The sequence below is a fragment of the Brassica napus genome, chromosome C6, assembly GCF_020379485.1.
Source record: "Brassica napus cultivar Da-Ae chromosome C6, Da-Ae, whole genome shotgun sequence".
Classification (NCBI taxonomy): Eukaryota; Viridiplantae; Streptophyta; class Magnoliopsida; order Brassicales; family Brassicaceae; genus Brassica; species Brassica napus.
The window spans coordinates 47,301,057-47,322,972 of record NC_063449.1 but is presented as its reverse complement, the minus strand read 5'-3'; the positions used below and the strand labels follow the sequence as shown (position 1 = coordinate 47,322,972).

At 35.2% G+C, this 21,916-nt stretch overlaps 5 protein-coding genes across 10 annotated transcripts; 2 read left to right on the top strand and 3 right to left on the bottom strand.

Annotated features, from left to right (window-relative positions):
• The first annotated feature begins 914 nt into the window (after window positions 1-914).
• LOC106384818 (F-box/LRR-repeat protein 13-like) lies at window positions 915-3,322 on the top strand. The gene is made up of 3 exons (XM_048761575.1): window positions 915-2,349; window positions 2,639-2,779; window positions 2,859-3,322. Exons 1-3 carry the CDS (start codon window positions 1,390-1,392, stop codon window positions 3,180-3,182), a joined length of 1,425 nt encoding a protein of 474 aa, XP_048617532.1. The 5' UTR covers window positions 915-1,389; the 3' UTR covers window positions 3,183-3,322.
• A 272-nt stretch (window positions 3,323-3,594) lies between these two features.
• On the top strand, window positions 3,595-8,389 carry LOC106384819 (F-box/LRR-repeat protein 13-like). Its single transcript, XM_048761576.1, has 3 exons — window positions 3,595-6,830; window positions 7,293-7,433; window positions 7,513-8,389. Exons 1-3 carry the CDS (start codon window positions 5,874-5,876, stop codon window positions 7,783-7,785), a joined length of 1,371 nt encoding a protein of 456 aa, XP_048617533.1. The 5' UTR covers window positions 3,595-5,873; the 3' UTR covers window positions 7,786-8,389.
• Window positions 8,390-10,415: 2,026 nt separating this feature from the next.
• On the bottom strand, window positions 10,416-12,838 carry LOC106390061 (BES1/BZR1 homolog protein 4). The gene is made up of 2 exons (XM_013830445.3): window positions 12,477-12,838; window positions 10,416-11,338 (listed from the first exon to the last, which is right to left on the bottom strand). The coding sequence occupies exons 1-2, from the start codon at window positions 12,690-12,692 to the stop codon at window positions 10,631-10,633; spliced, it is 924 nt and encodes a 307-aa protein (XP_013685899.1). The 5' UTR covers window positions 12,693-12,838; the 3' UTR covers window positions 10,416-10,630.
• A 554-nt stretch (window positions 12,839-13,392) lies between these two features.
• Window positions 13,393-15,262, bottom strand: LOC106390063 (N-acylphosphatidylethanolamine synthase-like). Of its 6 annotated transcripts, none has more exons than XM_013830449.3 (6): window positions 15,020-15,262; window positions 14,585-14,799; window positions 14,343-14,473; window positions 14,182-14,267; window positions 13,969-14,106; window positions 13,393-13,881 (listed from the first exon to the last, which is right to left on the bottom strand). In XM_013830449.3, the coding sequence occupies exons 2-6, from the start codon at window positions 14,791-14,793 to the stop codon at window positions 13,588-13,590; spliced, it is 858 nt and encodes a 285-aa protein (XP_013685903.1). In that variant the 5' UTR covers window positions 14,794-14,799; window positions 15,020-15,262; the 3' UTR covers window positions 13,393-13,587. The 6 variants fall into 6 exon arrangements, with proteins under 6 accessions (XP_013685903.1, XP_013685902.1, XP_022555943.1 ...); XM_013830448.3 differs by having other exon boundaries at window positions 14,585-14,830; window positions 15,020-15,255; XM_022700222.2 differs by lacking the exon at window positions 14,585-14,799 and having other exon boundaries at window positions 15,020-15,185.
• On the bottom strand, window positions 15,244-17,688 carry LOC106390062 (gamma-glutamyl hydrolase 2-like). The gene is made up of 10 exons (XM_013830446.3): window positions 17,321-17,688; window positions 17,149-17,235; window positions 16,953-17,042; window positions 16,670-16,764; window positions 16,527-16,587; window positions 16,243-16,332; window positions 16,086-16,148; window positions 15,839-15,927; window positions 15,587-15,679; window positions 15,244-15,496 (listed from the first exon to the last, which is right to left on the bottom strand). The coding sequence occupies exons 1-10, from the start codon at window positions 17,633-17,635 to the stop codon at window positions 15,445-15,447; spliced, it is 1,035 nt and encodes a 344-aa protein (XP_013685900.2). The 5' UTR covers window positions 17,636-17,688; the 3' UTR covers window positions 15,244-15,444.
• Between the last annotated feature and the right edge of the window lie 4,228 nt (window positions 17,689-21,916).

The window sequence follows — 21,916 nt, the reverse complement described above, 5'->3', positions numbered from 1 at the left end:
GAATGCATACAAATCTAAAATGACTTTTTTTATAAGGTACAATATCTCAGTTTATATATAATATTTTTATAAATAAATTCAAAATACCTCTAAATTTAAACCAATATTAATTTAATAAAGTTAATGATTTTCACTAGATATATCGTAAAGTAATGACTCTCAATTAATAAAATTGTATGAAAATAGGTGCATTTATTTATAAATGCAAAAGAAAAATCTATTAAAAGTTATCTTTTAGAAAAGAAAAAATTATTTTTAAAAATGAAAAAGTATTGAACCGCAAAGAATACAAAATTTTGCGGGAAACAAAGATCACCCACTAGTATATATATGTGTACACCATATGCAGCGTTAAAATTTTTTAAGTAAATTTTTGGTAAAATTTTAGATTTTATTAATTGTATACCAATATTTTTATATAAATATTAATTTACTTGAACATAAAATTAAGATAAATAAATATTTTTATTTATTTAAAATTATATTTAGTAGAAGTCCTTCACCATGAAGATTGTATGCTATCATTTTCACTCAACAATGAAAGCTAAACGAAACCGATTCTAATATCTTTTTCCTATATTGATAGCCATAACTACTCAAAAAAGGTTAGATAGATTTTCATTTATTTCTTCGGGTTATGATATATTAAATTAACTTGTATAATTTTCATAAAAAATAGATATAATTTTTTTTATAATTATCAAAATATGAAACTAAACAAAATTTCTAAAATTTGTAGATATCAAAAGAAAACAAATGATATTACGATTAAATATTGATAATTTTTTAAAACATATTGTATATAATTTCGAAAATCTTGATTAGTAATAAAAATGTTTTTTTTATAATTATCAAAATATAAAACTAAACAGAATTTCTAAAATTTGTAGATATCAAAAGGAAACAAATGATATTAGGATTTAATATTTATAATTTTGAAAAATATTGTTTAAATTTTGAAAATCTTGTTTAGTAAGAAAAATTGTATGATTGTAAAAGCATACTTAAGTAATATTTCAAAATTTGTAAAATATTCTATATTTCTATTATTATATTATTTATTGACATATTTGAATTGATTTGATTCAAAGATGACATATGAATTATTACCATGTTTTGAAAAATTTACAAAAATTAGAAATGAATATTAAATGTAGTTGACCATGTCATTTTTTCTAGTATATCATATCACTTTTTTTTAGTGAAAGTGATTATAGAGATGATATGTGTTAAATCAACTTCACAAATAATGTCTACAAAATTTTGGTGAAAAAATTTCATCATCTCAGAAATTAGAAACGTGTAGAGATAAAAATCCACCACAATCTCTCTGGCCTCTATAGCTAATCTTTAAAAACCCTTACTTATTCTCCTCTCCTTTTCGATTTGATGTTTACGTTCATGGATGCAGCCAGAGTGAAACCTGCTCGTTCCACCAACCCACCGAGCGAAGTTGATCGGCTAAGCAGTTTGCCAGATTGCTTGATATTACAGATATTCTTAAATCTTCCGACCAAAGATGTGGTTCAGACTAGTGCGTTGTCCACCAGATGGACAACTCTCTGGAAAGACGTTCATGGTCTGGATTTGGACGCCGAGGATTTCTATATACGCGAAACATTCGCGAATTTTGTCGATAACTTTCTTGAACGCAACCACGGTTTGTCCATATATCGGTTTAAGTTAAAGTACGATTCTTTTTACTTTGAAGAGCCTGCTGGTCTTATCAACGGCTGGGTCGACACTGCTGCTAGGCTTAAAGTTGAACATCTGGATGTTTCGGACAGTTTTTCCGAATGGGATCCCATGATGAATCCAACAGTACTTTACACATGTAGTAACTTGGTGTCCCTAAGGCTGGTGGGAATGGGCATACCTAATCCCGAGCGTGTTTCTTTACCTTCTCTCAAAACATTGGTTTTAATCCTCATTGAGTTTACAAACGAATGGGCATTAGAGAATTTAATCTCAAAATGCCCAGTTCTTGAAAACTTTTGTTTTGAGAGAAGCTACGATGATGGAATACCAATTTTACGTGTGCATTCTAAGTCTCTGTTGACCTTCATGCATGATGCGGGTTATCACGAGGATTATGATGAGGAAGATCGTTTTGTTGAAATTGATGCTCCCATGCTTAAGTATCTGAAGATCAGTGATGATAGATCTTCAAGTTTCATAATAAAGAGTCCACCTTCCGTTGTAGAAGCTGATATAGATACTGTGTTTAACTTGACATCTGAAAGGAGTCTAGGAATTGCAAATGAAGTACAAAAGAGAGCGATGGTTCGTGATTTTCTCCTTGGGATCTCTAAGGTCAAGGATATGAGCATCTCCTCAAGTGCTCTCGAGGTACCGATATATGTTTTAACTTCTAAGTCACTATTGGAATATTAAATTTTCTTGATTTTCAACTTTAAACCAATTGTATATTTCTCTCATTTATTTTAGAATTTTCACATATATTAAAAGTATCTTAAATTTTAACTATAAATATATTATTTTCTGTTATTAGTTATTTCTCATAATTTTTAATCAATCAAAATTCAATAAACATAATTATATTTCTTCGAAATCAATCGATGTAATACTTCATTTATTAACACTAATGCCTTTTTGTTGATGTTGTTCTTGTACGTAGGTCATATATGATTACTCAAGATATGTACAACTACCGGTATTTCGTAACCTATATACCTTGCGTGTCAGGTTCGACAGCTACATGTGGGAGATGTTGCCAGTCTTTCTTGAAGTCTGTTCGAATCTTAAAACTCTTGTCGTGGTGAGGATTATCTAACAAACTCATGAACTTGTGAGTAAATTATTCTTAAACTTGTGTCTTGGTTGTATTGTACATGCAGGGAACTTCTGAAAATCGCAAGATGGTGGACCTTACTGTTATTGCCAGGCCTTGGAATCTGTTATCATCTCTAGAGTATGTTGACATAGAAAGGCCATTGAGTGGGGAGGCATTGGAGATGACACTAGTGGGTTACTTACTCGAGAACTCACCAAACCTCAAGAAACTGTCATTAAGTTTTCATGATTCCCTAAAGAAAGGAGAATCTGTCCACAAGCTAACATTAAGCTTGGATGATGCCCCAAAGAAAGAAGAATCTGACATCTTCATAGAACTCCTTAACTTTCCGAGACTCTCTAGCTCATGCCAAATTATTGTACGATGATCCTCATAGTCATCACCAATGGACATATAAGTTTGTCTTTGATAACTATTTGTTGCTTCTTAGTTTATTATGACATTGGAGTGTTGAAGTTTGTATGATAATTATAGTATTTATCATATGAGTCAAATAAGTATTTGATTTATCGTGGCTAAAGGCATATATGCTTTGGAATTTGTGAAGATGGTTTTGTGCTTCCTTCTTTTGTCTTGCATGGCTATATATAATTTTTTTGTATTAAACAAAACAATTGGTAGCTATATGATAAACAATTGTTTTAAAAACCACAAAAAGCATTTCTGGAAGCATATTTTTACCTCCAAAAATCACCTTTTATAAGTGGGAATAATATCTCATCAAGCTTCTGATTACATTTCAATTCATTAAGAATTAAGAAAATGAAAAAAACAAGAAAAAAATAAGAAGAATCTTTTGTTTGAAAGACTCAAATGATTTCGCGAGACTCTAAAATTAGGTGTCAAGTTATCTAAGAATGAAAATGGTCTTATGCTAGAACTTTAATATTATATATTGGTTTTAAAAAACTAGGGTTTTGTCTAGGTTTTCTATTTTTTTGTCATCGTATTCATAAATCACGGTAATGTTTTCTATTTAAGAAGCCGTTAAACTATTTTTAGGATAGTTTTTGATGTTTTAATAGAAAAATATTTATTTTAAGCTTTTATTGTTCTTGATTGAACTAAATTTATTAAAATAGGAAGCTGATCTTAAGTCGGTATTGCAATTTTCAAACTAGAATTGCCAAATCTCTTAGGTAAAAAAATTATGACTATCGAATTAGTCATCTGATTATTTTTATGTAATTTTATATGGTTTTTGAGATTTTTAACTAATTTTTTTCAAAATTTAATATTAAGTTCTACTAATTCATTAATTGTATTATTATACATAGCGTATATGATAGTTCACATTTTTTTATCATATAATGTTATAAAATATATTTGAATAGTATGATGAGTAGAAATGGATAGCGTGATGCCATTGTTCGTAATCGATTGTTCGTAATCGTGGACGATATTGTAGAGATAATGGATAGTGTGATGCCATTGTTCGTAATCGTGGACGATATTGTAGAGAATATAAGCCTTGGAGTTGCTCTTAGAAGCTACCCAAAAAAATTATATATTTCATATACACATATTAAGTAAAACTTAATAATATACTAAGTAAAAATTAAGGAAATATTAAGTAAAAATTAATAATATATTATAAATATAGTAATGTGACTCATATGTATATCTCATATACACATATTAAGAAACAAATCAATGTTTTATTATAAATATATAATTACTTACAAAATAAAGAATTTTCTAAGAATCTCAGCTATTGTATTTTAAGAAATTAATTATTCTAAATAATTATTTTCTTAAAATTTAAGATTTGTCACCATTAATTAGTCAAGAATGCATACAAATCTAAAATGACTATTTTTATAAGGTACAATATCTCAGTTTATATATATAATATTTTTATAAATAAATTCAAAATACCTCTAAAGTTTAAACCAATATTAATTTAATAAAATTAATGATTTTCACTAGATATATCGTAAAGTAATGACTCTCAACTAATAAAATTGTATTAAAATAGGTGCATTTATTTATAAAAGCAAAAGAAAAATCTATTAAAAGTTATCTTTTAGAAAAGAAAAATTTATTTTTAAAAATCAAAAAGTATTGAACCGCAAAGAATACAAAATTTTGCGGGAAACAAAGATCACCCACTAGTATATATATATATGTGTACTAGTTATTTTCCTACACCATATGCAGAGTTAAAAAATGGTAAAAGTTTAGATTTTATTAATTGTATACCAATATTTTTATATAAATATTAATTTACTTGAACATAAAATTAAGATAAATAAATAATTTTATTTATTTAAAATTATATTTAGTAGAGGTCCTTCACCATGAAGATTGTATGCTTTCATTTTCACTCAACAATGAAAGCTAAACGAAACCGATTATAATATCCTTTTACTTATGTCGAAAGATTTGATTTGCTATTTGATTTCGGACCTTGATTATTTTGACTATATTACTAGATTGATAGCTAAAACTACTCAAAAAGGTTAGATAGATTTTCATTTATTTCTTTGGGTTAAGATATATTAAATTAACTTGTATAAGTTTCATAAAAAATAGATATAATTTTCATTAAAAAAAAAACGTCGTTAAGATTAAAACTTCTAAAAGGATGCTCATCTATTACGATTAAAACAATTTATAATTTCTTTAAAATAAAAAATAAAATTTTGAAAATCTTGCTTATTAAAAAAATTGTATGATTGTAAAAGCATACTTAAATAATATTTTAAATCTGTAAAAATATTTTATATTTCTATTATTATATTATTTATTGACATATTTGAAGAGATTTCTTTTAATGATATGTATGAGTTATTACCATATTTTAGAAAAACATTACCAAAAATAGAAATCAACATTAAATGTAGTTGACCATGTCACATTTAGTCATAAGCCATATCTTTTTTCTAGTATGCAATATCATTTTTTAGTGAAAGTGATTGCAAAGATGACATGTTATAGAGAATTTTGTAAAAGAAAATTTCATCATCGCAGAAATTAAAAATCCACCACAATCTGTCTCGCCTCTATAGCCAATCTTTAGTAGCCCTTACTTATTCTCCTCTCCTTTTTTTATTCGATGTTTACGTTCATGGATGCAGCCAGAGTGAAACTTGCTCTTTCCACCAACCCACCGAGCGAAGTTGATCAGCTAAGCAGTTTGCCAGATTGCTTGATATTCCAGGTATTCTTAAATCTCCCGACCAAAGATGTGGTTAAGACTAGTGTGTTGTCCACCAGATGGACAACTCTCTGGAAAGACGTACCTGGTCTGGATTTGGACCCCAAGGATTTCAATATACACGAAACATTCGTGAGTTTTGTCGATAACTTTCTTGAACGCAACCGCAATTCGTCCATACATCGGTTTAAGTTAACGTACGATTCTTCTTACTTTGAAGAGCCTGGTCTTGTCAATCGCTGGGTCGAAACGGCTGCTAGGCTTAAAGTTGAACATCTCGATGTTTCAGACTATTGGGATCCCATCATGAATCCAACAGTTTACACTTGTAGTAGCTTGGTGTCCCTAAGGCTCGCGAGAATGAGCTTACCTAATCCAGAGCTTGTTTCTTTACCTTCTCTCAAAGCTCTGGTTTTAATCCTCGTTGTGTTTACCAACAAATGGGCATTAGAGAATTTAATCTCAAAATGCCCAGTTCTTGAAAACTTTTCTATTGAGAGACGCTACGGTGATGGAATACCGATTTTACGTGTGCATTCTAAGTCTCTGTTGACCTTCGTGCATGATGCGGGTAATCACGAGGATTATGATGAAGAGGAATATGATGAAGATCGTAATGTTGAAATTGATGCTCCCATGCTTAAGTATTTGATGATCAGTGATGGTCTAACTTCAAGTTTCATAATAAAGAGTCCACCTTCCGCTGTAGAAGCTGATATAGATATTGTGTTTAACTTGACTTCTGAAAGGATACTCGGAGTTGCATATGAAGTACAAAAGATAGAGATGGTTCGTGATTTTCTCTTCGGGATCTCTAAGGTCAAGGATATGAGCATCTCCTCAAGTGCTCTCCAGGTATCTATATATGTTTTAACTTTTAATTCGCTATTGAAATACTAAATTTTAATTATAAATTTCTCTCCATTCAAAATGTATGTTTTTGAATTTTCACATATATTAAAAACATCTTAAATTTTAACTATAAATATATTATTTCTGTTATTAACTATTTCTCACAACTTTTAATCAATCAAAATTCAATAAACATAATTATATTTCTTCGAAATTTACAATGTATTCTTATTACCTAAGGAAAAAATACACAGAAAGGTATACAAATAAAAAAAATACCGGTAGTTGTACAAAAAAGTATATTTCTGAAAACAAAAATATATAAAAAAATAAGTTTTCGAAAAAGTTTTTTTCTTAAAGACAAGGATAAATTCGAGAGAATGCTAGTTTTTTATTTCTCCAACTATCGATGTAATACTTGATTTATTAACACTAATACCTTTTTTGTCTATGTTGTTCTTGTAGGTCATATATGATTACGCAAGATATATACAACTACCGGTATTTCGTAACGTATATACCTTGTGTGTCAGGTTCGACAGCTACATGTGGGAGATGTTGCCAGTCTTTCTTGAAGTCTGTCCGAATCTAAAAAATCTTGTTGTGGTGAGAATTATCTACCAAACTCATGAACTTGATAGTATCTTATTCTTAAACTTGTGTCTCGGTTGTATTGTACGTTCAGGAAACTACTGAAAATTACCACATGGTGGGAATTATTGTTACTGCCAGACCTTGGAATCTGTTATCATCTCCAGAGCATGTTGACATAGAAAGGCCACTGAAAGGGGAGGCGTTGGAGATGTCACTAGTGGGTTACTTACTCGAGAACTCACCAAACCTCAAGAAACTATCATTAAGCTTGGATGATGCCCCAAAGAAAGGAGAATCTGGCATCTACATAGAACTCCTTAACTTTCCGAGACTCTCTAGGTCATGCCAAATTATTGTACGATGATCCTCATAGTCATCGTCAATGGACATATAAGTTTGTCTTTGATAATTATCTGTTGCTTCTTAGTTTATTATGACATTGGAGTGTTGATGTTGGTATGACAATTATAGTATTTATCATATTTATGAGTCATAAGTATTGATTTATCGTGGCTAAAGGTATGTGCTATGGAAGTTGAGAAGAAGGTTATGTGCTTCCGTCAAATTTTGTCTTGCATGGCTATACATAATTTTTTGTATTAAAAAAACAATTGGTACCTATATAATAAAAATTTGTTTTGAAAATCACAAAAAGCATTTCTGGAAGCACACTTCTACCTCCAAAAAATAACCTTTTTACTATTGGGAATAACATCTCATCAAGTTTCTGATTATGTTTCAATTCATTAAGAATAAAAAAAATGAAAAACAAGAAAAAAATAAAAAGAATTTTTTATTTGAAAGACTCTCAAACGATTATGCGAGACTCTAAAATTAGGTGTCAAGTTATCTAAGAATGGAAATGGTCTAATGCTATAACTTTAATATTATATATTGGTTTTCAACAATCAGGGTTTTTGTCTAGGTTTTCTATTTTTTGTCATCGTATTCATAAATCACAGTAATATTTTCTATCTAAGAAACCGTAAAACTATTTTATTGTTCTTGATTGAACTAAATTTATTAAAATAGGAAGCTGATCTTAAGTCAGTATTGCAATTTCCAAACTAGAATTATCAAATCTCTTAGGTAAAAAAAGTTATGCTATCGAATTAGTCAGCTGATTACCTTTAAGTAATTTTATATGGTTATTGAGATTTTTAACTCATTTTTCCAAAAACTAATATTAAATTCTACTAATTCATTAATGTATTAACATTCATAGTGTATAGTTCATATGTTTTATTATAATAATGTTTTAATATATATCCAAATAGTATGATGAGTAGTAATGGATAGCATGATGCCATTGTTTCTTCTACCATATGATAGTATTTGCTCATATATAGTGTGTGAATGGTGCAGGGTGTGGTGCGTTTTTCGGTGAGGTATTTACAAAACCGCATATGTGTTACCAATCAGAAAATTGTCAAAATCATTCGCGGTTTTTAAGAAGAAAAGTCAGAGCTGTTTGCGGATTTCATAACAGTTAAAATTAGATCATTAGATACAATAACGCACTTAAAATCGTCCCACGGGTAAAATGGTACGGTTCCACCAAATACGCACTACGTAAGTTTAATTTATTTCAAATTTTAATAGAAAGATACTTAAATCTGCTATATGACATAATTAAATACACCACAATAATGATTCTTCTTACGTTTAAAAGAATATATAATAAATCTATTTATGTTACTATTGTTAAGAACTATACCACAATATTTTATTAAAACCTGCTATTTATTATTTTCCATTTTTCTTTTTAATACTATTACAGTTAATAAGTAATATAATTATATGACTAAAATACTTGAAACGATTCATGTTTTCTAGATATTTTATATCCAAATATTTAAAACATAATTTTATATCTAAAATTTTGATCATATTTATTTTGAAATAATGAAATATGCAGATATATAATCTATAAAATGAATATATTATCGGATATACAAAATTACGGAAATCAGTGATCAAAATTTCGGTTAAATTTGTAGAAACCACTAACTCGGATCAATAGTAAAACTCAAAAAATTTAAATTCTAACTAAAATCAAAACAATATATGTATTTAAAATACCTATAAAATACACATAATTTACAGATCCATATCGGATCTGGGTCGGGTTCATGTTACTTAAAATATGTCATATATATCTAAAATTTTACAAAATGGTTTAAAATAAACTAGTAATAATTAAAATAAAACATTTCAAACTCTAAATTTTACTTAAAATGTTACAAAATAATAACAAAAACTGTTCAAAAGAGATATTTCAACTAAATCATAAAATAAAATATAGAAATTAGAACACAAAAATCATAATTTTGTATATTCATGTTTTTAAGTCGGATATGAATCTGGTTTTATCGAGTCGGATCTATTCGGGTCGGATCTATTTGGGTCGGTTCTTTTCTGATCGAGTCTATTCGAGTGGTTATTTTCGGTTTTGCTTCTTTCGCATAGAAGAATTTGGACCTAATACGTACTTATAAATTTTCGGTTCAGTTTTGGATCAGATATTTTTGAGTTATTTTAAAATATATATATTATGTTAATACATTATTTATATTATTAATTATATTTTATATTCTATACTATTATTATTTTATTAATTAAATAGTTTTTCAATACCGCAAATATATATCGTCACCAATCAACCAATATTCCGCACCGCTTTTTACTTAAAACCGCAGTTGCACCGTCCCACACTTCAATTCTGCACGAACCGCAGTTATACCGTACCGCACTTCAATTCCGTACCGTTTTTATTTTCAATTCTACCGTTACCTTTCGGACCCATAGTCTCGTATGTACGCACTTAACAAAAGTAAGTCTTAATGAGGAGCAAGCAGAAGAAAAGCAAATCCATATGTCAGAAAATGGAATCTGTAGCCGCTATAAACAGAGGCTCCTCTGTCACCTGCAAGAACCCCTATTTTGTCGTGTTGAAGCGGTCATTGTTGACTAATGATAATAAATTTGAAACAATAATGTAATTTGATTCGTTGTCTCTGAGAGTCTGTAAACTGTTAACATTAAACCCGAAAATGTAAAGAACATAATCTGATTAGAACCATACCAAACCGGGTTTTAAGGTTGGTTAGCATGGTTACAAATAAACGAATATTTCACTTTGAGGCCTTACATGGGAAAATAAATATTGAAGCGACATATTGAGAAATGGTTTGGTTGGAACCGGGTTTTCAATTACACCTTGTGCTTGAGTTTCCAAGAGTGAGCTCGAGATCATCAGAACCACTCTCTTCATGTATCCTCTCTCCTTCCCAAGCTTTAACTAACCCGTTTGCGTTACTCCCAAACGCAAACTCTGGAGGAGCCACAGCTTCAGACATTGGAACATCTCCTGTCTGAGGAATAGCCGGTGAGCAAGTCCCGCTTTGACCTGGCGTCCACATTCTCGACCCACCACCTCCACCAGCAGACGCTAGTTGATCTTCTCTAAACCCAAAAGGGTTTCGTGAGACGAGACTAAACGTTGGTGAAGCAGGAACGCTTTGCGCGAGTTGAATCCCAGCGAACCATTCAGAGCCAGGTACGGTCTGCTGCCTAGTGGGACTAGGCGGTGTTGAGGATACAAAGAAAGAGTTGTTGATTTGGTTCATTCCACGAGCTGTTGGGGAGCTTAAAGGAGGGGTTACAGGAGCGCTTATAGAGCCTCCAGGAAGGTACATGAAACTAGGGAGTCTTGATGATGAAGAAGCTGATGAGGATGACGTTGTTGAGAGGTGTTTTAGCCATGGGATGAGTGATTGACCATCTCCAGAGGTGAGATTAGCGTAAGAAGGGCTCATGAAGTTGGAGGAGACAGGACTAGGATTGTAAGAAGCGCATGGACTCGTGGTTGCTGAACCAACACCTATCTCCATACGCTCTACTGGTCTACTACTTCCCTGAAAATATGATCAAAAATAGTATTATTCCTTCATTTTCACAAAAAATGTCCTTGGATACATTTCACGCAAATTTAAAAAATAAATAATATACTAATATGTTTTTATTTAATATATGATTAAACTAAATGAAAATAATTTAAATAAAAATTTATTGATTACTTTAAAAGGGAAAAAAAAAATTTAATATGGAAAATTGTATTAGAAATGTAGAATGATATTAAGAACATTTAAATGATATTTTTTTATAAAAAAAAAAAGAGGGAGTGTAAAGTAAATTATTGTGTTGAAGGTGTTAGTGACAAGCCTAGAGATGAAATGAGGAGAACTAGTTACTTTCCAAGTCAGCTAGGTCTAAGTTGTTTCACACTGAAAAAGAAACTATCTGCTTCTTTGCATCGATCGAGTCAAAGGATACATGACCCGACAGATTATCATTGGACTCGAGTCTCGAGACTTGAGTTTTAGACTTTGAGACAATAAAGCAAAAGTGCCCACATGCTTTTCCACAAAGATCTACAGATCAAAAACGTACACTCTGAACTCTGTGCAATGAAACATCTTTTTTATTACTCCCTCTGTTCCTAAAATTAAGATTTTCTAGAATATTCACATTTATTAAGAATTTAAAAAATATTTATAATTTAATTTATATTTTACTTTTTTATACACTTTCTAATAACTTTTCACCAATAAAATTTAATTAATTCAAATATTCTCAATTAATGTTCTTCAAAAATATAAAAAAATATAGAAAATCTATCTTTGTAGAACAAGAAAAAAATCTAAAACATATTACTTTCGGGAACGGAGGTATTATTAGTCTTCCCTAGAGATCTATGCTATACTCTTTTTGGTAGGGGTATCATGTGAAAGTAGACTAGTCCGACCTGGGGACGCAAGTGAATCATACAGTACTGAAAGATAGAAGAGAATCTTCTTTAATAGAAACTTTTAACTAACGCTAACCTACGCCGTAAAGAACACGTTAGCAATCCAGTGACCCGATCAGGTCAAAGAAGCTAGAACTTGTTCCCGGGAAGGTACCGGCGCATGTTAGTTTTTTCAAAAATGTCATTACGTTTCCGACAAAAGTAAGATCCAAAAATAGCGAGAGAGAGAGAGAGAGAGACCGAACCTTGCGGTAAGTAGTGCCATCTTGTTCGACGATCCAACCAGCCTCGTTGCAAAGTGCTTTAAGCACTTCGTTGTTGTCACAATGCTTAGGAAGCTCGTAGTTCCCGTACATTCTCAAACCCGTGAAGATCTTAGCTGCGATGGCCCTCCTCCGTCTCTCTCTCCTCTTGTTGTTTTCTCTCTCCCTCCACGTCGGCATCCTCGTCCCTGACGTCATCACTCTCGTACTTGGGATCCTCGAGCTTTAAGCTGAACGGAGCAGATCAAGAAGAAGAAGAAGAAGAAGGAGCTTAAGCTAATCAAGAACTCTCTCGTGCCAGAGAAGAAAGAGTTATACTACTTTCATGCTGATGATAGCTTAAAGAAAACAAGTAGCTAGAAACTACCCAATTTACCCTTGATTTGACCGTATATTTACGAAAAGACCACAGGATGATGTCACGCGTGTCCTCCGGACCTAGCACGTGGGAGCATGTATATTTACCGATTTGCCACAACTTGAGCCCCATTACCACGTGCGAGGACTAACGTTTACCCTCGGAACGTGATTTAATTCACGACAATGCCACGGGACCGTTTTAGCTGACTCTTGGAGGTTCCTTTTTCACGTGATGGTGCGTCCCCGGCGTGATCCTGTAGGGCCCATTAAACATCCGCGTAGATACCACTCGCCGCACCGGTGGGTAGATAGTCTCACGTGGCCGCCGTGTGTTGTGTGCCACCCACGTTTGTCTCTTACCAGAACCTTCTCTCTCTTCCAAACTGGTTGTTCAAAGTTGTTTCTGTCTCTAACATCAATGATTCAGCAGAGGGACAGAACTTGCCAGATCATTGGCGTTACAGACAACACTAGTGTACATTGTAATAAAAAAATGATTAATCATAGACACGAAGATTGCAAGGGGATTTGTCTTGAATGTTTTAAAAAACATATAATATATTTGAAGATGCGAGTTATTTAAATTTAAGTTTGTTTACATTTTTCATCCTTATTACAATGTGTAGAATGTAAGATATATCTCAGCTACAAAAAAAAAATTAAATAAAGGAAATAATTGGTTACCAATTGGTCCATTGCGTATCTAAACCAAACCGGGAGCTTCAAGCGGAAGTCACAACCGCTTGGCTAAGAGTCTCAGTGTTTCCAACGAGGATTGAATCTTCTCTGAAAGTGCTGTGTAGAGGTATCTTTGAGCAGTCTCGTCTAGCTTTCGGCCAGCAGAAGAGAGTACAGGCCATTTCGCTTCTTGAAGAGAAGCTGTTACATGACCGGAGGATGCAGAGACAGCGGTCTCAACCATCATAGGAACATCAAACTCGATTGGTTCACCAACAACTACTTTAAGGTTTTTGTTCCACAGCGGTAACGGTGGTCTTCTTCCATAAATGTACTTCTCCGGCATCATCTAAGAGGTTAGAACAATGGAAAATGGATGAAAAGTTTATGGCTTAATCTTGACATGAACCTGGAAGAGTTAAAGACATATGTTTACCTCGTCAAAACCACGGTGAATTATTGGCAAGACGATTGGGGTGACTGGGCAACGGGCGATGAGGCTTGCGGTTCCCCATTTAAGTCGTCTTATAGGCACATCTTCTTGAAACACCTTGCCCTCTGGGAAGGTATGCAACTACTAGTCAATTATTAAATACCAAAAAGGTTAGAGGTCATAAAAAATCTCAGTATTTGTTCAAATGTGACTTACCCAAGATCCATCTTTTAATCGCTCGAGAGCTTCACTCATGTGTTCTTGGTAGATTCCACCACCTCTAGTTATAGGTATACACTTGCCTGCTCAAAAGAAATCGTTCACAATCTTAGGAAAACTATTACACTCTTTCATTCCACCTGAACAAAGGAGTTTACCAGTGCGGAAGATGTAGGAGAAGACAGGGTTCTTGAAACAAATGTCCTCTGCAGCAAGAACCCATCGAGCCAGCTCTGGATCTAAGGAAAGAAGACCCTTGAACCCTCCCCACATTACTGGATCATCTAAACTGATCACAACAAACACACAACTAGATCAATGTCAAAAGTACAAGAGAGGGAAAAGAGATGACAACAAGAAAAACGATTCAGATTATTAAAGGTTTTAACTTTGAACTAACGTCGACATGTGATTACTAACAGTGATGAGGGGAACACCAGGTGGACGTGAGCGGACAAGAGTCATAAGAGTATCTGCACTGTGTACTGTGGTTTTGTTGCAAAGATTAGCTACTGCTCTCGCAAACGCACCAACAGCTGTTATCACAGCTTTCCTTGGAACGCCTCCCAAGTGATTAGACCTTGCTGCCCATTCCATTATCCTCCCCATTGATGCCTCTTCCAAACAAACAAACAAAAGCACTTTTCTACAGATCATAACAAGAAGCTTAACACATCGAAACTAAGAACTTGAGGAGCTACTTGCATATAGAGCTAGTTCTGATTCCTGAGGATGTGTAAACCGGATACCTACTACGCCCACATTCTCTTTAGATAACTCCTCCTAACAAGATCTAGATCGATACAAAAAAGTTTTAAAAAGGAAGAAAACTTACGATTAGTAACAAGAGACCACACGATTGGTCTAAGAGACAGATCGAAGAAGACTTGCTTTGGGGAGGGCACTGTCCGAAGAGGAACAGTAAAGAATACCGGTTTTAGAGATGAACCGGGAATTTTAGCAACTCCAGAGCTTTTCTTGTCGGTTGCCGAAAGGAACAGTGCAAACAGTTATCTACCAAGCTTTGTTGGGCTTTATTGAGCCCATCACATAGGTATATAAAACGTTTAAGCCCAACATCGTTATATATCAAGCTCACTGAACGCTGGTGAGGTTGTTTTTCAACATTCCTTTGAAGTAAAGAATACACTTCACAAATACAAGCCATAAACATCATGAGGTTACAAGTTCACAGATACTAACAGAGTTGAAGAAGCATCACTGGTTCAATCGAACAATCACACGAGAGGATGTTTGTTCTTAGAGAAGGGATCTTTGTTGTGCGAAAATGTAAACCTCGTCGTAACCTCTCCTGCAGAATCCACCATATTTAGATGATCCAGAGAAACGTTAAAGCATACGATAAGTAAGAATTATGTAAAGATTGTCATAGTGGCGTTACCCTTCGTATCCACAGTACGTAGGCTTGTAATTATAAATGAGATTGCTCAGCACTTTCTCAGGAGATGGTCTGTTCTGTGACTTCCTAGCTTCACTGCGCCACATTTAAAAACTCAATCCGTTAGAAACCACTTACAAGATCTAATTAACTCTTATTTCTACTGATTCTAATGTTAACTACCTTCCTAATGTAGCAATTACAGTTGATGCACTCTCTTTTCAATTCTTATCAAACAAGGAATAGAGAACTAACCCGACTAGATAATTCGCAATGAGCTGAGTCACGTGGACAGCGTCCTCAGAGTGTGGAATTTTGGATGATCCCCACTCGAATGCATTTTTCTGCAGAGTATTGTACGGAGCTTTTTCTTTTATAGAAGCTGTACAGCAATAATATACCATACAATTGTAGGATAACGCAATAGACCACAGTCATAGCTCAGTCTAGGCGCGAAAGGACTAAACGAGAGATGTAAATTAACTTGTGAGTATATATATACCTCAGGATGCCACTGGAAGCCGGTTACCGGATATGTTTTCGATTGAACGGTTGAAACATAAGCCTGGAAAAATATACATATATAAAAGTAGATTATATCAACGAGGTCAGACTCTAGAATCTTAGATCTGAATGGGTTCTCAGGAACATAACAATACCTTGCGGTTGCCATCAAGGCATGTTGTGACGATCTTAAAGAAACGAGACAGAGCAATATTGCCTTCAAAGTTGTCTGGCGAGATACCAAACTGGGAAACAATAACAATTTTCATTTCAGCAAAGGAGGTGGGAGTGAGAATATAATAACTATTCCAGAAAAAAGAACGCAGAATGAACAAGAAACTTTCCCCAACTGTAGTGGAAATCAATAATGTAAGAGGCGAACAACAATCAACCGAATATATAATATCAAATTGCTCTCTATAGAGAAGTCATAGTATACCTGATGGTTCTGCATAACCAAACAGTCTGTAGTGAGTTTTTTCAACAACTCTGGGGGGAATCTGCAATGTAAAACATTGCAATGAATATTTTGTAAAACTTGGCTTATTAGAAACTTATACATCATGAAAAATCTGTACGAACCTTTGGAACACGGTTCCTTGGATGCTAACAATTTCAACGAACTGAAGACTTGATGCAGCATTCTTAGCATCAACTTTTTCAAAAATGTCTGTGTTCTGTTACAAAGACAAACGATTAGAGGCATTTTAAAAGGAGGCACACACAGATCTCGAACTGTACTACATTGTAGATATTCTAAGCCCGTAAATTCATGAAAGGGATAGCTTTAAGTTCAAATAATCTACAACTACAAAAAGGATTCATCTTTATAGCTTAGAAAACACACATAAACTAATCAAAACACCTGGCTTATGATCATTGTAAGAAGCTCGAATCCTAGGCAAATGGCATATACAGGAAAGTGCTCTCCACCATCATTTCTTTCCAAAGCTCTCTGTGAGGATGGATCATAGAGACATCAACAAGATCATTATACTGGAGATAACTAACTATATGAAACAGCACTCAAAAGTAATCAACCAAAACTTTTAACAGCGTACAGTGAAGATCTTTTTGACCACATCAAAATACAATCCTTTTTTAGCCCAGCCACCAGTGAATATCACACCATTCACCAATTCAAGCTTCTGCACAACTCCAAAATGTTAATCCTCCACATCAATTATGAAAAATCAAACTAATTAGGGTTTATCTGAGCTAAAAAAAAATAACCTGAAAGAGAAGCTCTTCGGGTTCGTTATAGATGAGAGGAACCACACGAGCTCCACCAGCTTCAGCCAATTTCACATACGACGCTGCGATGTACGACGCGTTCGTATCGTTGTTCAACCTACCCGTCGCGCCGTCTCCAGGATGGGTCAGAATCCCGATGACCGGCTTGTAGTTCAGGCTCGGATCCGGCGCGGAGCATACAGAATCGTCAACTCCGGTTTGACTAGGAAGGAGAATCGCCGCAGACTTCGCCATGAAGATGGTATCTTTGCACACGACGAAGAGTAGGAGCAGTGACCATACGTATCTCCACATCTCAATGAGGAGAAGAGGAAGGAAGGATGATCTGAATCAAATGAGAGAAGATGATTTGATCAACGCTTTTGATCATATCATTCGAAAAACCAATCTCCACCGTCCACGTGGTACTGATTATTATTAAATTATATTTTAAGCGATCCTCGTACTCGGGCCCATTAATCTCATTACTACAGAGTACAGATCGACGGTGTTCTGTATTATCCAGCGCGGAAGTTCTGGGGGGGGGGATAAGGATTACATCATCGTTTGCTTTGATGTTCGGTCGGAGAAGTTCAGATGCGTTAAAGACACCGACGGGTACACTCAGCCGTTTCGTAGTGCGCCTCTGGTGAACTTTAATGGGAAGTTAGCTTCGCTTGGGCCTGAAGAAACGGTTGATGGAAGCTGTGGGAGTATTAGGTTGCGTGTTTTGGAAGATGTTGAGAAGGGGGAATGGTCTGAGCAGAGACATTCGTGTTGCCTGAGATGTGGAAGAGTGTGGTTGGACGTGTTGACATGAAGAATTAAACAAAGGGAAGTAGTGGAGGAACTGGGAGAAGTGGCCATATCACTTACCAAATAGGGAGGAATGGCTAGTCCACTACTAGTTGGTGGAAGAAGTGGGAGGAGTGGCCATATCACTTACCAAATGGGGTGGAATGGCTAGTCCACTACTAGTTAGTGGAAGAAGTGGGAGGAGTGGCCATATCACTTACCAAATGGGGAGGAGTGGCTAATCCACTACTAGTTATTTATTCTTCCACCATTGAGTGCTTATTGCTTTTGTTTCCTTTAAATACACCATGTATGTTACACAATTAAACCTACAATTCAATACAAACATTTCTTTCATTCTCTCAATCTCACAAATCCTCTCATTCTCTTAAATTCTCAAATTTCTCTTCTCTCTCAAATACTTACGGTTACTTCACTCCTTTTTACTTTGTTCGTGTGCTTCATCACGGTTAAAACACTTAGAAGCTCTCATAATCTCACAAATTATCATGGTATCAGAGCAAGGTTCAATCTTGAAACCTTTCTAAATTCCGCAAAATCAAAACTCTGTTTCTAGTTCTTAAACTCTACCTCTGACCAAGTAAATCCCCAAGATGGAGAACAACAACAACAATAACAACAACCGCATCAGCATACCTGTGACCCTGAAGGGGATTAACTACCTCTTGTGGGCCAGGATGGTGAAGATTGCCCTTGGAGGAAAGGGTTTGTGGAGTCATGTCTCAGCAGAAGCAGCTCCAAAACAAACCACCCAAGGAGAAGATGGACAGGAGATTGTGGTAGCTACTGATGAAGACAAATGGGCTCAGGAAGATCTCATGGTTCTCACAGTGCTCCTTAGCTCCCTAGAACCCGCCATCATGGAGTCTTACTCCTACTGTGAAACTACCAAGCAGCTGTGGGATACACTCTACAAAGTGTATGGAAATACCTCCAACCTTACAAGGGTCTTTGAAGTAAAAAGAGCTATCAATACCCTCAACCAAGGAGATATGGAGTTCCAGCCTCACTTTGGCAAGTTCCGGTCTCTTTGGGCAGAGATGGAACTACTCAGACCACATACTACCGACCCCGCCACTCTCTTAACCAGGCGTGAAGAGGACAGAGTGTTTGGACTACTGCTCACGCTTAATCCATCTTATGGGAGCTTAATCAAGCACATCCTGAGAGCTGACAAGTTACCTGACCTGGATGAAGTATGCGCTCAAATTCAGAAGGAAGAAGGCTCTGTGGGCTTATTTGGAGGCAAGGGAGACTTAAACATGGCACATCAAGCTGAACGAGCCGTGTCAAACAAGGCAGCTTACAAGCTAGATGAGAAGAAAAACTTGACATGCGATCACTGCAAGAAGAAGGGCCACATGAAGGACAAATGCTGGATACTACATCCGCACCTCAAGCCCAACAAATTTAGGGACAACCGCCCTCAATACCAAGATGCAAGAGCCAATTTCTCAACTGATGGTGCTGAGCCAACAACACCAATCACCATGGGTATAAGCAACCTAGGTGTGGGAAGAGCTACTGCCTCCACATCAGGCTATGCCACGCCAAGAGCCAATCTAGATGAGACCATCAAGAAGTCTGACTTAACCGCTCTCATCAAGGCTCTCAAGGAATCTGGTATATCTAAAACTCTTGGTATCTCCCTTAATACTTCTCACAATGCAAATGGTTCTATGAATAATTTTAAATCGGCTAAGCCCTTAGTTATAGACTCTGGTGCTTCTCATCACATGATAAGTGATTTAGAACTGATTAAGAACATAGAACCGGCTTTAGGAAATGTGATGATAGCAAATGGAGATAAAATTCCAATAAAAGGTGTAGGTGAACTTAGATTGTTTGATAAAGAATCTAAAGCTTTCTATATGCCTACATTTGCCTCAAATCTACTGTCTGTTAAAAAAGTAACTAATGATCTCAATTGTCAAGTTACTTTCACGCCTAACAATGTATACTTTCAGGATATTGATTCTAGTAAGTTGCTTGGCAAAGGTGTTACCAAGGGAGACTTGTACTTACTTGAGGACACAAGACCTGTATCTCAATTATCGTGTGTGTTTCATTCTGTTTCTGAATTCCCTAAAGATGAAATCTGGCATGCTAGACTAGGACATCCCCATTCTCGTGCCTTGAACATCCTGTTGCCTAGTATTTCCTTTAAAAATGAGTGTGAAGCGTGTATATTAGGAAAACATTGCAGAACTGTGTTTCCTAAATCAAAAACCCAATATGAAAACTGCTTTGATTTGATTCACTCTGATGTGTGGACTGCTCCATGTGTATCTAGAGAACAACATAAATATTTTGTGACATTCATTGATGAAAAATCTAAATACACATGGATCACTTTGTTGCAATCTAAGGATAGGGTGCTAGAAGCATTTAAAAATTTTCAGAACTATATTACTAACCATTTCAATGTTAAGATTAAAATTCTTAGATCAGATAATGGTGGTGAATATACTAGCACAGCCTTCAAACAACATCTAGCCTCACATGGAATCATTCAACAAACCAGCTGTCCTTACACACCCCAACAAAATGGTGTGGCTGAAAGAAAGAATAGACACTTGATGGAAGTGGCAAGGAGTATGATGTTCCATACAAATGTACCCAAGCGGTTTTGGGGGGATGCAGTAGTCACAGCCACCTACCTAATCAACCGCACACCTACAAGAGTCCTCTTTGATGCCACCCCATATGAGGTACTAAACAAATCTAGACCATCAATTGATCATTTGCGTGTGTTTGGGTGTGTGTGCTTTGTTTTGATTCCAGGAGAACTAAGAAACAAACTGGAGGCAAAGAGCACAAAGGCAATGTTCATTGGATACTCTACGCACCAAAAGGGGTACAAATGCTATGTACCAGAGACAAGGAGAGTCCTAGTATCCAGAGATGTTAAGTTCATGGAATCCAAGGCCTATTATGATGAGAAGAGTTGGGAGGAACTCAAAGATCTATCTCATTCTGCCTCGGACAGAGCTAACAACCTGAAGATTCTTATGGAAAGACTCGGCATTAACCTAGAAAAGGAACCAGAGAAAGGCCGGGACACTACTCCTTATAAAGAGACCATGGTTCATAACACTGAAGACTCTCATCCTGACCATGAAGGGGGGAATGAAGATCAACCGGCGCAAGCTCAACCTGAAGAAAACCCAGTATTATCTCATGATCAAGATGAGATGGGACAACCAGACACTGAAGCTCAAGAAGGAGAACCAAGCAGCAGTAATGAACCTGAGCAGACACAAGTCCTAAGGAGAAGTACAAGGATCAGAAGACCAGCCTCAGATTGGGTTAAAAATGATTTTGTTTACTACAATGCTCAAGCTGTGGCACATCCAGAAAGTGGATTATGCTCCCTAGCTCACTATCCAGAAGAACATCAAGTCTTTATGAGTTCATTGGACCTGGAATGGATACCAAGAACATATGCAGAAGCTATGGAAGATGATGAATGGAGGATATCGGTGGATGATGAAATGAGGGCCATGGAGAAGAACAACACCTGGTATGAGACAGAACTTCCAAAAGGGAAGAAAGCCGTGACCAGCAGACTCATACATACCATTAAGTATCTTGCAAATGGGAAGCCAGAAAGAAAGAAGACCAGACTGGTGGCAAGAGGATACACACAAGTGTATGGAGAGGACTATCTAGACACCTTTGCACCAGTGGCCAAGCTTCATACAATCCGGATTCTACTCTCATTAGCAGTGAACCTAGAATGGGACCTTTGGCAAATGGATGTGAAGAATGCTTTCCTGC

Excerpts from the sequence above, each read along its gene's own strand:
- LOC106384818 (XM_048761575.1), top strand. The coding sequence starts at position 1,390 with ATGTTTACGTTCATGGATGCAGCCAGAGTGAAACCTGCTCGTTCCACC. Across the intron at positions 2,350-2,638 it reads TCTCCTCAAGTGCTCTCGAG|GTCATATATGATTACTCAAG; the intron begins GTACCGATATAT and ends TCTTGTACGTAG. Across the intron at positions 2,780-2,858 it reads ATCTTAAAACTCTTGTCGTG|GGAACTTCTGAAAATCGCAA; the intron begins GTGAGGATTATC and ends TTGTACATGCAG.
- LOC106384819 (XM_048761576.1), top strand. The coding sequence starts at position 5,874 with ATGTTTACGTTCATGGATGCAGCCAGAGTGAAACTTGCTCTTTCCACC. Across the intron at positions 6,831-7,292 it reads TCTCCTCAAGTGCTCTCCAG|GTCATATATGATTACGCAAG; the intron begins GTATCTATATAT and ends TTGTTCTTGTAG. Across the intron at positions 7,434-7,512 it reads ATCTAAAAAATCTTGTTGTG|GAAACTACTGAAAATTACCA; the intron begins GTGAGAATTATC and ends TTGTACGTTCAG.
- LOC106390061 (XM_013830445.3), bottom strand. The coding sequence starts at position 12,692 with ATGACGTCAGGGACGAGGATGCCGACGTGGAGGGAGAGAGAAAACAAC. Across the intron at positions 11,339-12,476 it reads ATGGCACTACTTACCGCAAG|GGAAGTAGTAGACCAGTAGA; the intron begins GTTCGGTCTCTC and ends TCATATTTTCAG.
- LOC106390063 (XM_013830447.3), bottom strand. The coding sequence starts at position 14,841 with ATGATCTGTAGAAAAGTGCTTTTGTTTGTTTGTTTGGAAGAGGCATCA. Across the intron at positions 14,107-14,181 it reads GATTAAAAGATGGATCTTGG|TTGCATACCTTCCCAGAGGG; the intron begins GTAAGTCACATT and ends ATTGACTAGTAG. Across the intron at positions 13,882-13,968 it reads TTCACCGTGGTTTTGACGAG|ATGATGCCGGAGAAGTACAT; the intron begins GTAAACATATGT and ends CTAACCTCTTAG.
- LOC106390062 (XM_013830446.3), bottom strand. The coding sequence starts at position 17,635 with ATGTGGAGATACGTATGGTCACTGCTCCTACTCTTCGTCGTGTGCAAA. Across the intron at positions 16,333-16,526 it reads TGGTTATGCAGAACCATCAG|TTTGGTATCTCGCCAGACAA; the intron begins GTATACTATGAC and ends ATTGTTTCCCAG. Across the intron at positions 15,680-15,838 it reads ATTGCGAATTATCTAGTCGG|TGAAGCTAGGAAGTCACAGA; the intron begins GTTAGTTCTCTA and ends AATGTGGCGCAG.